The sequence below is a fragment of the Temnothorax nylanderi genome, unplaced genomic scaffold, assembly GCF_030848795.1.
Source record: "Temnothorax nylanderi isolate EJ_2023f unplaced genomic scaffold, tnyl_v1.0 TNYL_tig0037_pilon, whole genome shotgun sequence".
Taxonomy (NCBI): domain Eukaryota; kingdom Metazoa; phylum Arthropoda; class Insecta; order Hymenoptera; family Formicidae; genus Temnothorax; species Temnothorax nylanderi.
The window spans coordinates 1,383,423-1,397,880 of NW_027249099.1; the positions used below are offsets into that span (position 1 = coordinate 1,383,423).

The 14,458-nt window shown below is 41.8% G+C and overlaps 1 protein-coding gene across 1 annotated transcript in view; it reads left to right on the forward strand.

Moving 5' to 3' along the window:
* Positions 1-411: 411 nt before the first annotated feature.
* Positions 412-14,458, forward strand: part of LOC139771283 (disintegrin and metalloproteinase domain-containing protein 10) — a 58,840-nt gene continuing 44,793 nt past the window's right edge. Inside the window, exons 1-3 of the mRNA XM_071703947.1 lie at positions 412-921; positions 8,463-9,147; positions 12,446-12,587. Of these exons, the coding sequence (XP_071560048.1) occupies positions 8,880-9,147; positions 12,446-12,587 (410 nt within the window). The 5' untranslated portion in view covers positions 412-921; positions 8,463-8,879. The remainder of the gene's footprint in view (positions 922-8,462; positions 9,148-12,445; positions 12,588-14,458) is intronic.

Sequence of the window (14,458 nt, forward strand, 5' to 3'; positions counted from 1 at the left end):
AATGCGAGGGGGTTGAATAAGTCCGTTCCGCGTCGTGATGGGAACTGGGAAGCGACTTGGGAGAATAGAAGGGACAGAAAAGGAGAGAGGAAACGTTTGTTCCTCGGAAGTGCGTAAGAAAAATATATTTAAGCATCGCGTGTAATTTAATCGCCCGCGATCGGAGCGGAACGCCGAGGCCCGGCTTTAATTATCTTCAACACATTAACAATAATAAATACGTTTCGGAGCACGCCGTTAGAAAGAAAGAAGAGAGAAGGAAAAAGAGCGAGAAAGGGGCGAAGGAAGAGGGGGAAGGTCGCGCGGGATTGGGCGCGAGAGGGGATATATAGCTGGGTCGAACGCGCGCGATTGGTGGGGGGAGTCGTTGGCCTCGGGAAGTCGGGAGTCTTCGTCCGCGAGCGGTCTCGCCGTCGCCAGTGCGTTGCGGAACGCGTTCAAACGCGCTCTCCGTTCGGTCCTGCTGCTTGTCGGGCGCTCGTTCGCTCTCGCGCGTGTATGTGTGCGCGCGCTCGCGCTCGCGCGTGCTACCTTGTCGTTTTCGCGTTACGCGGACGTCGCCGTCGTGCTCCGGCTGTCGCGAAGCTGCCGGGATCGAGAAGCGACGCCGCCGTCGTCGTCGTCAGAAGGTCCCTCTCTCTCTCTTCTCCGGCACGTGTGTGTGCGCGCGCGCCCGCGGGTGTGTGCGTGTGTGAGCGAGTGTGTGTGCGCGCGCGTGCCTGTGCGTGCATGTATTCCGGATGCCCGGCGTCTACGCGGGCGGCGACGGCGTCGTCACGCGGCGATGAGCGCCGATGACACGCGGGGCTGCGAGCCGACTTCCTCCTCGGGTGCAGGTGCGCGTCGTCGGGCGGCTGGAATCCCCCACGGCGGCGAGCTAGCGGCACCAGGACGAGCGGAGCAACGACGAGCTGCGCCTCGGTGAGTGTGTGTAGGACGTAGGACGCGCCGCGTCGGCCGTCGAGCCGGGCAGGCGCGCTGCTCCCCCCCCCCCCCGAACTCCCCCCTCCCTGTACGCGTCGGGACTCGAGACGAGAGCGCGCGTGCACCGGGATGTATCCCGGTGGCGTGCCGCGTGTCCTCCGGCTCCGAAGAATTTCGGAGCGGTCGGAGTAGCGAATCTCGCGCTCGCGTCCACGGGCCGAGAATTCGAAGGGAAGTGGCGCCATTTTCCGCGAGACGCAAATTTGAATTTCCGCACGTCAAACGCGTCGCGCGCGCCGAGTTAGATTCCACTTCCATTTTCCGCCGGAATTAACAATTGATAGGTAAACACTCCGCTACTCGTGCCGCTCGCCCTTGAAATGGAATCCGCGAATCCGTTTTGCGATCGCGGATCGTAAAACGAAATAACCGCCATTTTCGTCGGCGCGGGGCGCGGGGCGCGGGCCGTCGCCGTCGCGCCGTTGAAAGGATACGCGGCAATACGACGGGGCAATGGGCATCTCGCACGTTTGTGCGTGTTTACGTTGCGAATCCCCGGTGTTTCGTCACATTCGAGCGCTCGTGCGCCGTCCCCCCGCATTGCGTTCCGATCAGAATGAAAGGAACGTGATTAGCGGGCCCCTCGCCGCGCCGGGTCTCTCGCGAGGCGAGTGGAAGCGAGCCGCGTGAAGTTGGCCGCGCGCGCGTCCCCGACGCGCGTTCGACGTGACGAATCTGGTTGTGACTTGTCGTGACAAGCCGGTTCCCGTCGGATCGGCCTGCAACCGTAACTTCCGACACCTGTGTAACAATTTGAACGAAGTAAGGAGAATTCGTTTTGAACAGACAACGTGACTTGTATTATACCGAAAAGGGGGAACGAGAAGATAATCACGCTTTGCATAAAATAGCATTCAAAATCCGCGACGGGATATTGTTACGTGACAATGGAATTACGCGAATGATTATAATGACCTGCATGCAGGATCAAATATAAATCTCGCGATCTTTTGGTCGTTAATCGGTCACGGACGTTTTTATTACAGACTACAGAGTTATTATTAATTTCAAAAGTGATTGTAACAGAAGGAAGGTAAAGCTATTTTTTAATTTAAAGCAACTTACACTGTTAAATTCGTAGTGTCAATTATACTCAATTTGAGTCGTTTTTAACCATGTCTATAAGTCGTCACTGTTCCTATCCAATATTTCGTTAATTTAACTAAAACTATCAATTTAACTAAAACTCAATTTAACTAAATTAATGCAATTAAAATGATACTGATCGTGTTAAAATAAATTTCGACACACATGGTAGTTAAAAATAACAAAATATTATTTAACTCAAGGTTTAAATTTTATCCTTTAACAGTATATACAACAAATTAAAAATGTCTGGTATAGAATCTTAGGAAATATCTTAGGAAACAGATGAATTATACAAAATATTTAACCACGTACTTAATTGTCGAAATTGTTAAAGTATTATTAATTATTATTATATGTTATGAACTTAAATGTTTTTGTATTGGTGTGAGTGAAAAGTTAATTGCAAGGGACTCGCCGTTTTCTTCACCTTTTTGTGTTCTTTTCCAAAGTCTCCGTGATGATGGGTCTTTTAGATGTACTATGATAAAAGCATCTTCGGGGGGGGGGGGGGGGCGGCTTAGATAATTAAAAAACCGTCAAAGATCCTTCGCGCGCCTGGCCCGCGCTATTTGAACACGTCGTTTTTATGCCAAACAATTTGCATAAATTACACGCGCCTTTTAAAGGACTCGCGACGGCGAGGGACGAGCTAGTTTCGCCTTCGCCTTGGGTCGGCGTTCTGAAGAGAACGCGCTAAACGTCGGGAAATATTTGCGACAGAAATTGGTATAACAGCTCGTCAAGGCTCTTGAGTAAAGCACGATCGCGAGGCCAAAGGGGAAAGCCCAGACACGTGCCGTCGACGTTCAAAATTCCCGTGCTCTTCGGGAAACGCGGAGTGTTTTATTATGTTATGCCAAAAAGCCATCGAGAAAGGCACTCGTCGCACCGCGATGCTACATTTATTGTTAGAGATAATAGGGGAAAAGCGGGAATAGTTAATCGCCGTGTGTATCCGTCAGATGCGTAACAACGGGTTACGGGTTACATTATTATTCCGCGGATCTGCCGAGGATTAAAATAAAACACAGCCGCGGGAATTAAATGGTGTTTAAAATTAATAGCGATTGGGTTTTTGAAAGCGTTCGGGAATTATGACACGCGTATCGGGACTATCGGGAGCGAGAAATGACAATTAGCGTTTTAAAACGCTTTTCTGTCCGCCGCGGGTTAATACGGAGCCGCGTGTTTTGAGTATCAATTTTGCGTGCCCCGTGCCCCGGGCATAATTTGATACGGTTTAATATGAAGATTGACCTTTCTCTTTCGCGCCAGACCTTTCGGTTGTAAGTAATTAGACGCGGTGCAGAATGCACGATTGTTTTGAATTTCTGACTTTGCTTCTCCAACTAAATGTGAAACTGGGGTAGAAATTCATAATACATGCTGAAATCTCGATGGATCGCGCAGCGCACAAACGCGATTACCATTATGAACCTCAATCCTGTTATTTGGATAGCTTGATATATACTTGCTCCGGAAAAGATTTCTGAAATATATACCGAATGTTATATAGATCGTAGTCGTTAAAGGTCTTAGCCTGAAGACAAATACATGAGAGGATATAGTATAAAATATTAATGGAATTAATGAATTATACGTAGTAAAATCACTCTTAACGATATAATGAGCGTTTTTTATAGACAACGTAATGGACGTTAACGCGTTGTCTAATTCACAAGTGTTTCTATAGTATAAGTATAACGTTGCCATAGAAATTTCATAAACTTAAAAACAAAACTTTTTCCCTTAAGATTAACCACGAAAATTCCAATAAAGCTGCATAAAACACGACAACGAGAATAGATGATTTCAGGCGTGGTTTTGCGTTTTCGAATTTTTCAGATTTTCATACGGACATTTATACGGATTAATTTTCGAAAATTACAAGGACATTGTCATTGCTGGAACCATTTTCGCGTAATGCAACATACCATTAAAATTACGTATCTCGAACTGAATAGATATTCACATAAATTCAGAACAATTAGCGACAAGCACAGTGAAAGGTTCCATAATGGTACTTATCTCGAATGGAAGAGATCCGCTGGAAGGTAGAATTATAACGTGTTCCCCCCCTCCCCCCGGCTATTGTTGATCGATAATTATAGAAAGTATCCATAGAGCGAGAGAGATCAATGAAACTTTTGAAACTGATTCAGTTGGAAGTCAATGTACATAAACTGCAGTAAATAAATTTCACTCTGTAGTTAAATATTGATATTTTGTTTCTTGGGGAAATTACACGTTGCGATAAAATATTTGCTTTTTTAGATACCATAATTTCGCTTTCTTACATTTACAATTAAGTTGCCTTTATTTTATTCAGGGTAAAAAGTAGATTTCGAATCTTTTGTCGGAGATCTAACAGTGTAATAGTGTACGTTTTGTGAGTGATCGAATTTCAAGACGGCGTAAAATTCATCGCGGTTCTAAAAGAAGGTTCGATCGTCGTCGGACGGCGTGGCGCGGCTCCTTCGTAATTATTCTATTCGTCCGGGTTTTCTCTATCTCTTTCGCTTGGACATTACGCAAAACGTGTTTTGCCGGCGCGCGCGTTGCGAGGTAACGGTTCAGCGAGGCGCGCTCGACGGAAAATTGTCCGATCGTGTTCGCCGGCGAACGCGAACGGACGCTTACGACACGCTAATCCTCTCCGATGTCGGTTCCTCGTCTATCGATATTCCCGGACTATCACGGTGGAATTTCGGTGACGTATTCACGACGACGAGAGATCCCCACTGATCCCAGTCGGATCCTGATATATAATAGATAGACAGAGCGTCGGCGTGGTATTAATAGATGATAAGCCGAGAGATGCGCGCTCGTGTTTAACGCCACGCGAGGTGTCGAGGTCGGATGTTCCATATTCCATTGTGGTGGCCGTGGCTTATGAGAAAACTCCGAGTTTTGTATGCTATAAAGATTCATCTATTCTCTATTCTCTTGAGAAAAATATCTGGTTCCGTCCGTGCCCACGCGAATGAATCATTCGAAGTGAATGCATCGGAGGAACGGGTTTTCTTCAAGGCGAATTCATTGGGGTTCTCGTTCGATGAAAAAAAAGCCTCGCAAGATAAAAACGAAAGGTCTCCTTTCACAGAGGTAATCATCCGCATTTAGAGATGAAATAGAAATTGGCTGCGCCAATTGAAATATGAACTTTGCTAATAGCTGCGGCAGATAAATTAGTGCATTGTGAGTGTATTACATTTTTATACTAATACTTAAATAAATAAATATCACTTACTGAAATATGAACTTTATTAATAGCCGCAGCAGATAAATTAGTGGATTCTGAGTAAACTATATTCATTAACATTCTTATACTAATACCTTATAAAAGTAAATGTCACTTCCTACTATTATTAGTATTTATTGTATTATTGTTACCAATACATTTATTATAAAATACAATTATATTTATTATCAATATGCCGCGATTTTAAATAAAAAACTTAGAAAGTTTATTATTATTTTTAAAGAAGCGTACACATGTCTGCGTCTTTACAATTTTTATTATAAAAATAATATCGTATTCTCGCTCTTTCTCTCTCATTTATCAATGATAGACGAGAGAAGAACTTTGGGGGTGACTCGTCGCGAAATGATCGTCAAATGCGAATCGTGTAAATTCGCCGTTTCGCCGTGCCAGGACTTGCGAAATGCGAGTAATGGCTTTCGCCGCGCCAGGTCATTCTTCCGCCTGCACGGACGAGGCGCGATAAAGCTCCTCCTCGTACGAACATCGCGTCGACATTCCATTTTCGGAATGTAATGTCTATCCCGCTCGGGGACCGCCTCTACACAGTGTACCGGGAAAGTGTATCCGACCGCAGTGCTCCGCAGCAGCGCCCCATGTAATTTATTTCGGCAACGAACTTTAGAGTTCCTTGAAATATCGCGTCCTACCTACCTAATTGTGAACTTTACATCGGATCTCGAGAAACGAGAACGTACGACGAGCGAGAAGATGAACAAGATCAGGATCCCATGTTTGACAAAGTCTCTGCTGTACTCGGAACTCGGGTTTGCCGAAACGGGTTAAAATAACGTTTGAACGAAGTCATCGACGGAACGTTGACATTTTGAAGTTTATGTAAATTTGCTCGCAACTTTTCTCGAGTTCAGTCATAGCCTTTTCTTGTTAATCTTCATAATTATTTTATGGACGGTGTAGCGTTATATTAAGAAAATAAGACACAGCTTTCCAGCCTTTTGTTATATCTATTATTTCTACCACATTTTGTTAGTATTTTTATTACAATATAATTTGGAATAATTAATTTTAAATCTTATTGTTCGGTCTCTCTCTTCGTCACGCTTGGAGATAAAGTCCCGCGCGAAATACTCTAAAGAATCCGCACTGGTGGTATTCGTTGTTCATTGCTCACAACCTTAAGCATAAACATGATTTATTCGCGGATTATGCGTCGCGTCATCGTGGAAAAACGTATTATCGCCCGGGTGATGTCGAGCTTGCGCGTCGACGCGACGCCCGCCGTCGCGATGCATGCACTTTTATTTACCCATTAGAGCGTGCGTTTCTTGACGTTGCCACGGCACGCCAGGTCGGGATATGGTAAAGTTTGTATTTAGTTTATACGTGCACACATGTCGTTCTTTCCCGAGAATGCATCCCGCCCATTATTTCATTTTGTTCTTTCGCGAAACGCGGAAACGTGCGGAAGCGAACGGATCTACGCGAACTCGTTTCTTTTTTGTCGCGGTCGTCAGATCAACTTCATGGAAAAACTATGTGAAAAAAACATGTGAACCTTTCTTTGCACTTACTGCATTACGAAAATCGAATTAACATGGTAGATCGAAAATGGAACAAATAGCAGTTATATAATTCTATTATATTGAATTTTTGATTTGTTATTTCCTCCAATGTATTAGTTTTCAAATTACCTCTGTACTTTATGATATTTTTACAAAATACAGTATTCTGAGTTTGTCTCGCTTTGGACATTATTATTATTCAACTCATGAAATGCATATTTTTTCGTGATCTGTGTCTCGGAACGTAAAGGATAACGTCGAATAGAGATGTACAGGGTGCTTTAAAATAATGTTACCTAATGTTAACACTTATATGGAAGTAACATTTTTAGAGAAACGGAACTAATAACACAAGATAGTAACAATTGTTTCCTGTCCTCAAAGAGTCTCCATTTGTTCACCGTTGCAATGTGCAAGATTTCCGACAGAAAATTGCAAATGTGATAGCAACAATACCTAAAGAAATGTGATTCAGGGCTCTGGAGACCATCTGGAAAAGATTCCAAGAATGTGTAGACAATGATGGTGAACAAAACTCTTTAGAGACTCTTTGAAGACAAAATACATCTGTTACTATGATATCTTGTGTTATCGGTTTTGTTTCTAAAAAAAAAAAAGTTACTTCCATGTAAGTGTTAATGTCTTTTTTAAGCATCCTGTAGATACCGTGGTGTCTGTTACTAATTGTACTATATTCGTACCGGTAAAGTCACAATTTCCAGAGAAGTAAAGCAGTTTCGTACGTCGAGTATTAGCAATACGAAAGTCACTGTCGTGTTAGTCGCGCGTTTCATTTGCATGTTTCAGAACTTTTTCCATGAAAAATGCAAACTGTTTGCGCGCTACCAAACTGATGTATTTCACGAGCACTTTTATTTTATCGTCGCTGCCCATTAATCTCTGTATTGTTATATGTATCGAATTTCTAGCTTTTCGATAATATTGGGAAGTAAGATTAGATTCTTATACTCCGAAATAACCATAAGTAATCGATTCACTATTGAACTATTCAGCAAATAAATTAGTATAAGTAACTCATAAAATCTCGTATTGAAAAAAATCGTGTTCATACAAGTTATTTTTTCCGATATTAAATTTTTATATCTCGTGAACACTAAATACGTCAGAACTGTCGCTTCTTGGATGCTAAATTATTAAGATATTATTTCCGGGTTATGTTTAAAGATTCTTATTTATTGTCACGTAAAGAGAGTTGTTTGTGCAATCTCCTCGTCCTGCAGTCCCTATTGCATACTGCATATATGTATACCATTAACGTGCCACATTATACGAGACCGTACTCGCGCGAACAATTCTCCAGCCGCAATTGCCGAGTCGACGATACTCTATCTCAGACCCCCCCTTGCCCACGCCGACTTAAACTTTTAAGGTTTACAAGTTTACTTTTACGAGATAAACACTCGGCCACCCCCTATTACTTTCTTGTACATGAAAACGAGCGCGTAATTTCGCAGCGTGGTAAGTTTCGCGGTCGCGAGAGAGCGGCGCTTTAATTTAACTCAGTCTCTCTGATTTCATCCAGAATGAAATAATGTTGCGTATTCTTGGCACTTGTGACCAATTTTATACATTCTTGTCAACAGGATCGATCGACGTCCGGAGAGCGGCGCTCGGAGGTGGTGAACGTCGAAGAGGAAAGAGGACGACGACGAGGAGGAGTCGATCCGCCGTCGAAGGTAAAGCGAGGTGGAACCGGCTGAAAAAGAGAAGAAGAAAAAAAGAGTAAGGCTGAAAGCGAAGAGGAGGCGCGGTGGTGGTGGAGACGGCAGAGGGGTCGAAAGGTTGAGCGACCTACGGACCAAGACGAGGAGGAGGTGGCGGAGAGAAAGGGGCGCCGGCAGGAGGGCAGGAGGGGAAGGAGGAGGAGGGGGAGAACGACCGGAGAAGAAGGACGGAGAAATGATCTTGGTAGGTGACTGGCAAAGTGCTGCGGTGGTCGACTCCTCGACAAAAGGCAGATAGCGCCATTAGTCGTTGCCGGGGCACGGAACATCGGGCCCATGCGCGTTGCGGCCCTGGCCGTGGGCGAAGAAGGGGAGGAGGAGGAGGAGGACGAGGAAGAGGAAGGGGAGGCAGAGGGCCGTGCGGGGCACCACTACGGGGCCCGCGGGCCCGCGATGCGCTCCGTGGCTGCCGCGATAGTGGGGGGCAGGAGTCAATGGTCCATCACGACGTGTCCGATTTTCTTTGTGCTGTTGTTCCTACCCGTCTGGACTCTGATGGCCGTCGTCAACGCGTCTCCTCTTCATCCCGCACCTCCGCATAGAGGTGAGTCACATTTAGCTCTCTTTGTTGACTCGTTAAAGCAAAGGTGACTCGATGCCCCAAAGTTCATATGTTTGATCTGACAAGTGCCTTCGAATCGAGGACACACACGAATCGGTGATGAAATTAGGAGAAATAAAATTTTCACATATGTGAAAATATGTGATCAATTATATTTCAAAATTTTCAAATCCTCTTTGATGCATAATTATTTAATTTTCTGATTTGATGTAAAAGTTCGAGATTATTTTTAAAGGATTATTAGTGATAACTAGTAGGTCATAACAGAGTAAGGGAAAGCGGTCATGTCTTTTTGTGCATTGTTATTTTTGTTCATTATTACCTCTTTAGGAACGGTAATAACAATTTAGAACATTTTCTGGCAAATAATACTTGATTTCGTTACTTTTCCAAGTATATCTCGTCACTCATTGAAATATTTTAAATATTAGTGCTATTAAATTCTTGAATTATAACATTTAATTTTGTATATTGATATTACTAATGCGTCTTTATTTTTAAATAAATTTGGTTTTTAGAACAATGAAAATCGAGCTCGCGCGCGTGCTCGTTTATTTTTATATAATAAAATCTCGTCAATATTCCAGCCATTTATATAAGGTGTTAAATGTATGATATATTCGATGAAAAATCGTTGAATTTGATTCAGTAAAGGTTAAATTGAAAAAAATATTGGTTTGCTCGCGATCGTTTGTGCCCACGTGAGTTTCAGGACGTACGACGTATATCGAAATACCGCGCCGTTCGATGTCCCGCAGGGGTCCGCCCGCGTCGGTAATGGCCTCAAGTCCGATACTCGCCTTTGTCCAACGTGTTCCTTTTGTGCCCCGATCGCTCGATCGGCGGTAGTATTTACGGAAACAATGGTACGCGACCCTAAACAGTGCTCTAATTGTGATGTGGGAGCCACGTGGCGCAAACTGCGCTTCGCGTCGCCCCATTGATCGTTCGGGCCATTTACTCTGAAAGTCGCCTAGGTCACGTATGTAACGTCCGTTCGTTAAAATACAGATACACCGTGTAATATGCAGTCGTAGTCGTAGCTAAGATTTCTCCCTTAAATTCATCCGGTTAATACGAATTGAGAAGATTAGGAGAAATAATCGGCGGCTACAGACGCGAAATGAAAGCAAAGATTTAAAATACGGTAGTAAAAAAAGTCATAAGTATAAAGTTATAAGTAAAGAATACGGAGATATAAAAAGTTATCAAATCGAATGATGAATAACGAGTTTTTTTGTTTCCTCAACTTTCGCTCTTTCTCGCGACAATAATTAGATACCCTTAAGGGCGAGGAAAAAATATAGGGCGCAGGTAACTGGATCCGAACGTGACTGGATTGAACCCGAGAGTTTTCGCTTACCAAACGACTGTTAAGCTACCCAAGCCTCACGCATTGATACCCTTCCACTTGCCTATCTGTGTTTAATAGCGCTACGCTACGATTACAATTAATGAAATTATATCGAATAAATTAAATTTTATTTTTTACATTCCCGGAATATCCGTTGAAATTCTTCAATCTTTTCGGGTGAAACATTATTGATTTTATTTTTAAGCTCTTTGAGCGCGTGCTGTTAAAAAATATAGGTATTTCGATATCGGCGGATCACTTTCGCGCATATTACAATATATAAAAATATCGGTACGCTATTAAATTCGCTATATTGAAATCTAGCGGCGGGACTGATGGTTAATGTGTGTGTGTGCGCATCCTCTTGGTAAAGTGGACGCGAAACAAGTGCACTTCGGCCGCTGCACTCGTCCGAGATCTGAAAACGCGTCTCTGAGGAGTTCTCTCGGTCGAGTGGTCGTGGTGAATGCTCGTTTCCTCTTAAAATTTCCGTGATCCTTTCATCCTAAAATACTAAGCGAGTTTCCGCGGAGTGAGTGTAACATTTCGCAGCGTGTACATAATGCGCGCGGAAATAAATTAATTGATTTTGCAGTGCTTTTGCGATGAGACGTCGGCATCTACTGAAGCACGAGTAGATTTAAATTGATAGGGGGAGGTGAAAGAAGAAGGCCCTTTGATATTAATAAAATCATATTAGCGACAGAAGAAGGTCCAATGAGAGAGCGCGATACGTAACCGTAGCTGCGTACTTAAGTATAATTGTAGGTAATGCAAGTATTGCCGATGGTAAAATATTTCAGTGCATCTCAGATTCTTCTTATAATTATTAAAAAAAGAAATTAAATTTGAGCCTGGCAATTTGCTCGTTTTCTTATGATTAAGATTTAGGCATCCATATAAAAGAATAGATATATTAATTATCTTTCAGCATATTCGCTGCAAAATATGACTATTCAGTTTCAATCTGTAAATACGGATATTATGCGGAGTCATACTCTCAGAGCATGTTATATTATATATAATCGTCCGATCCGAATTAGAATTTTCGTAAATGTGAAATGCGTCCATTCATTTCACCATTATGCATTTATAATAATAGACATGATTGGTTGATTTTATCTTTTCATTGCGACTGTCGTGAATAACACAAAGAGAGGTCAGAGACAAATATGAAGATAAAATATATCGAAAGTCAAAATCTGATTCTATTTTTTCGAGATAGATATGTGTAAATTGTGTTATATATGATCTTTCATCGAGATTATCGTATGCTTTTGTAATAAACCACGCAGTGAAAGTGCCATACCCGACCTACGCGCCTTCGAATTTTGCAACGATCTCGGCAGGAAAAAAAAACGTGGTATAGTCATCGCGTTTTTTCCCACCGTGAGCAATCGAGCACGAATTATGTACGCTTTAAGGTGCGTTTATATCACGTGGCAGAGAGCTCAGGTACCACTAATATCTAATATCTGACAAGAAAATTGCGATATGTTGGAAAAATTAATCCAGATCGTTTTTCCGCGACTTTGTATTATTAATAAGCTCTCAGTGTAAATATAAAACAATATAAAATTATTATTCTTAAATTACAATAAAATTTTTTTTCAATTTTACACTTATTATTATGCATTTATAAAGAAAAAGTACCAACAATAAACTATCCTTTAGTCTCGAATGAGTTTTATATCGCGTTTTTCTTTGTCTCATAAAAAAGTTAACGGGACAATTTTTTTATTTATCTGAAGAATATGAACGCTCGTTCGCCTCCTCAATCACGCCTGTGCTGTTGTAGCATCTGATTCAAACGCATCTTTATGGCGCGATTCATCTTTGCGTGACTCGCGGTTTACCGTTTGCGCAACGCATTCTTCTTATACGGCAACTAATAGTACATCCGTTTCCTCCTCGTGTGCTTTTCAGATATCACGCGCAGCTCGTATATCAGGTACTACGAGGCAGCCACATATGACACCGCAGCCTTGAGACGACATCGCAACCGGATACGCCGCGACGTCACCGACTCCGAGCAACCCCTGATTTTGAACCTGAAGACGCTCGACAGGTGAGTGTGAATCCCATAAGCAAACTCCTTCGTTCGCTTCTCTCTATCTTGGTACATACAACGGATTCTTCCCTCCCTCGCTCGCGGTGTGTTCCGAGTAAAGACGGAGAGATCGATACGGAATCTGGACAGCTGAAGAATCTGTTGAAATATCGAGATCATCAATTGGATGTTCAATTCTAAATCAAGATACGACAAATGTTTTTGAACCATTGTGAAAAATTTAAAATTTCGGTTTCGAGGCTACAATGTTGAAGAATTTTTCGCGATTTAACGGTATCTAGACGAAAATATCTCTGAAGTTACTATTATTATACAATCTCTTGCAAATGGCATTTCGAAATTGGCGAATACGTGTATCTCCTACACACTGCTCGTAAAGCGATCGTGGACAAAGTTACCCAGTATATGTGCCGCCCGCACGTTCTCGGTATGTCCTTGTTAGGTCAGTAGTATCTGGATCCGATTAAAGATGGTGGCCAAGACCAATTCACGTGTGGCTTATTGCTAGCTAGCTGGTGTAGGTCGCTCACATTGTTAAATTATTTTATTTTATTGATTAGACGTATCAATTAATGCGATATATATTCTCTCTCTTTCGCGCTTTGTCTCTGGCTCTCTCTCTTCTCTGAGATAGGAATTTCCAATCCTGAGAAGGAAGTTGTTGTCTCATCAAGAAGAAAGAAAAGTGATTCTGTTTTCCAGGGTGTTTCGAGACACTATAGATATTCTGCTTTTTATATCATATAGGTCATTTATCATTTTTATCTTTAATAAAAAAAAACTTCCTCTTATCCTGCTACGTCCGATAAAACATGCAGAAAATAATTATTGAAATGTTTTCTATGACGAGAAATTTTTGTTAGCAATTACAACGCTTACAGTTATAACAACTGAAAATTTGTAGGAGACGTGCGTTCTTTCATCTGTTCTCGTGTCGAATATCAATGTTAATGCTCGCACGTCGAACTAGATTTACTATCGGGGACGACAATCACGGAGTTTCTCTCTCACGGTTATATTTAATAATATAAGAGACGCAACGTATATGTATAAGAGACGCAACGCCAGAAAGTTCAATTTATGATAGCGCTCCAGTTCAGCAAGAATACAAACTGCGCTCTAGTCAGTGTCGGTGTATTACGACGGAACCGTTTAAATATTGAATCGCGCTTTCACTCGCAGCGTATTTACGAACTTAAGAAATGGCCGTTAGATAACGGTCCGACTTCGTTTTGTCTTCCGAATTGTAACGGTATACGATATGGCTTTTTCAAATTCTTCGATCCACTCGTTTCTGTACCGCAGAATTTGTATATTAAAATTACAAGGTTCTCAATCCCCTACCCTAATGTAAATATTGTTTATTCATTAACAATCTTTTTTATGAATTGCAAAATTACTTTTGTTAACGCGTTATCTTGTATTACGTGACGTAATTAGGAAATAAATTAATAATAATTTTCGTTAATGGTGAAAAAATAATGCTTAATAACTTGAACTAAAGGTAGCCACTTGCGTCTCTTTTGCCTTTAAAATTCGAAGTAAATTTTAAAATTTCGTAGTTTCATATATATAACTTCCAAAGTCAAACGTCAATCATAAGGAGTTTTACCATTTTATTGTTCGAGAATAGACAAAGAGACTAAATCAAACGAAATTTTAATTCTTGATTTCCTTTTAACTGTGATCCATCATAAATATTAAAATAACTATAAATAAAAATTGAGTCTGTAACTTTAGGATTGATTAGTAATAATGAAATTTCGGCATTTATAATGTGAAAAGCAAGAATTAAAAAATAAGATAAAGTTCTATTAATGTCTTTCAATGTTCTTGTCAACTTTTCATCCATTTGATTCTTTTACATG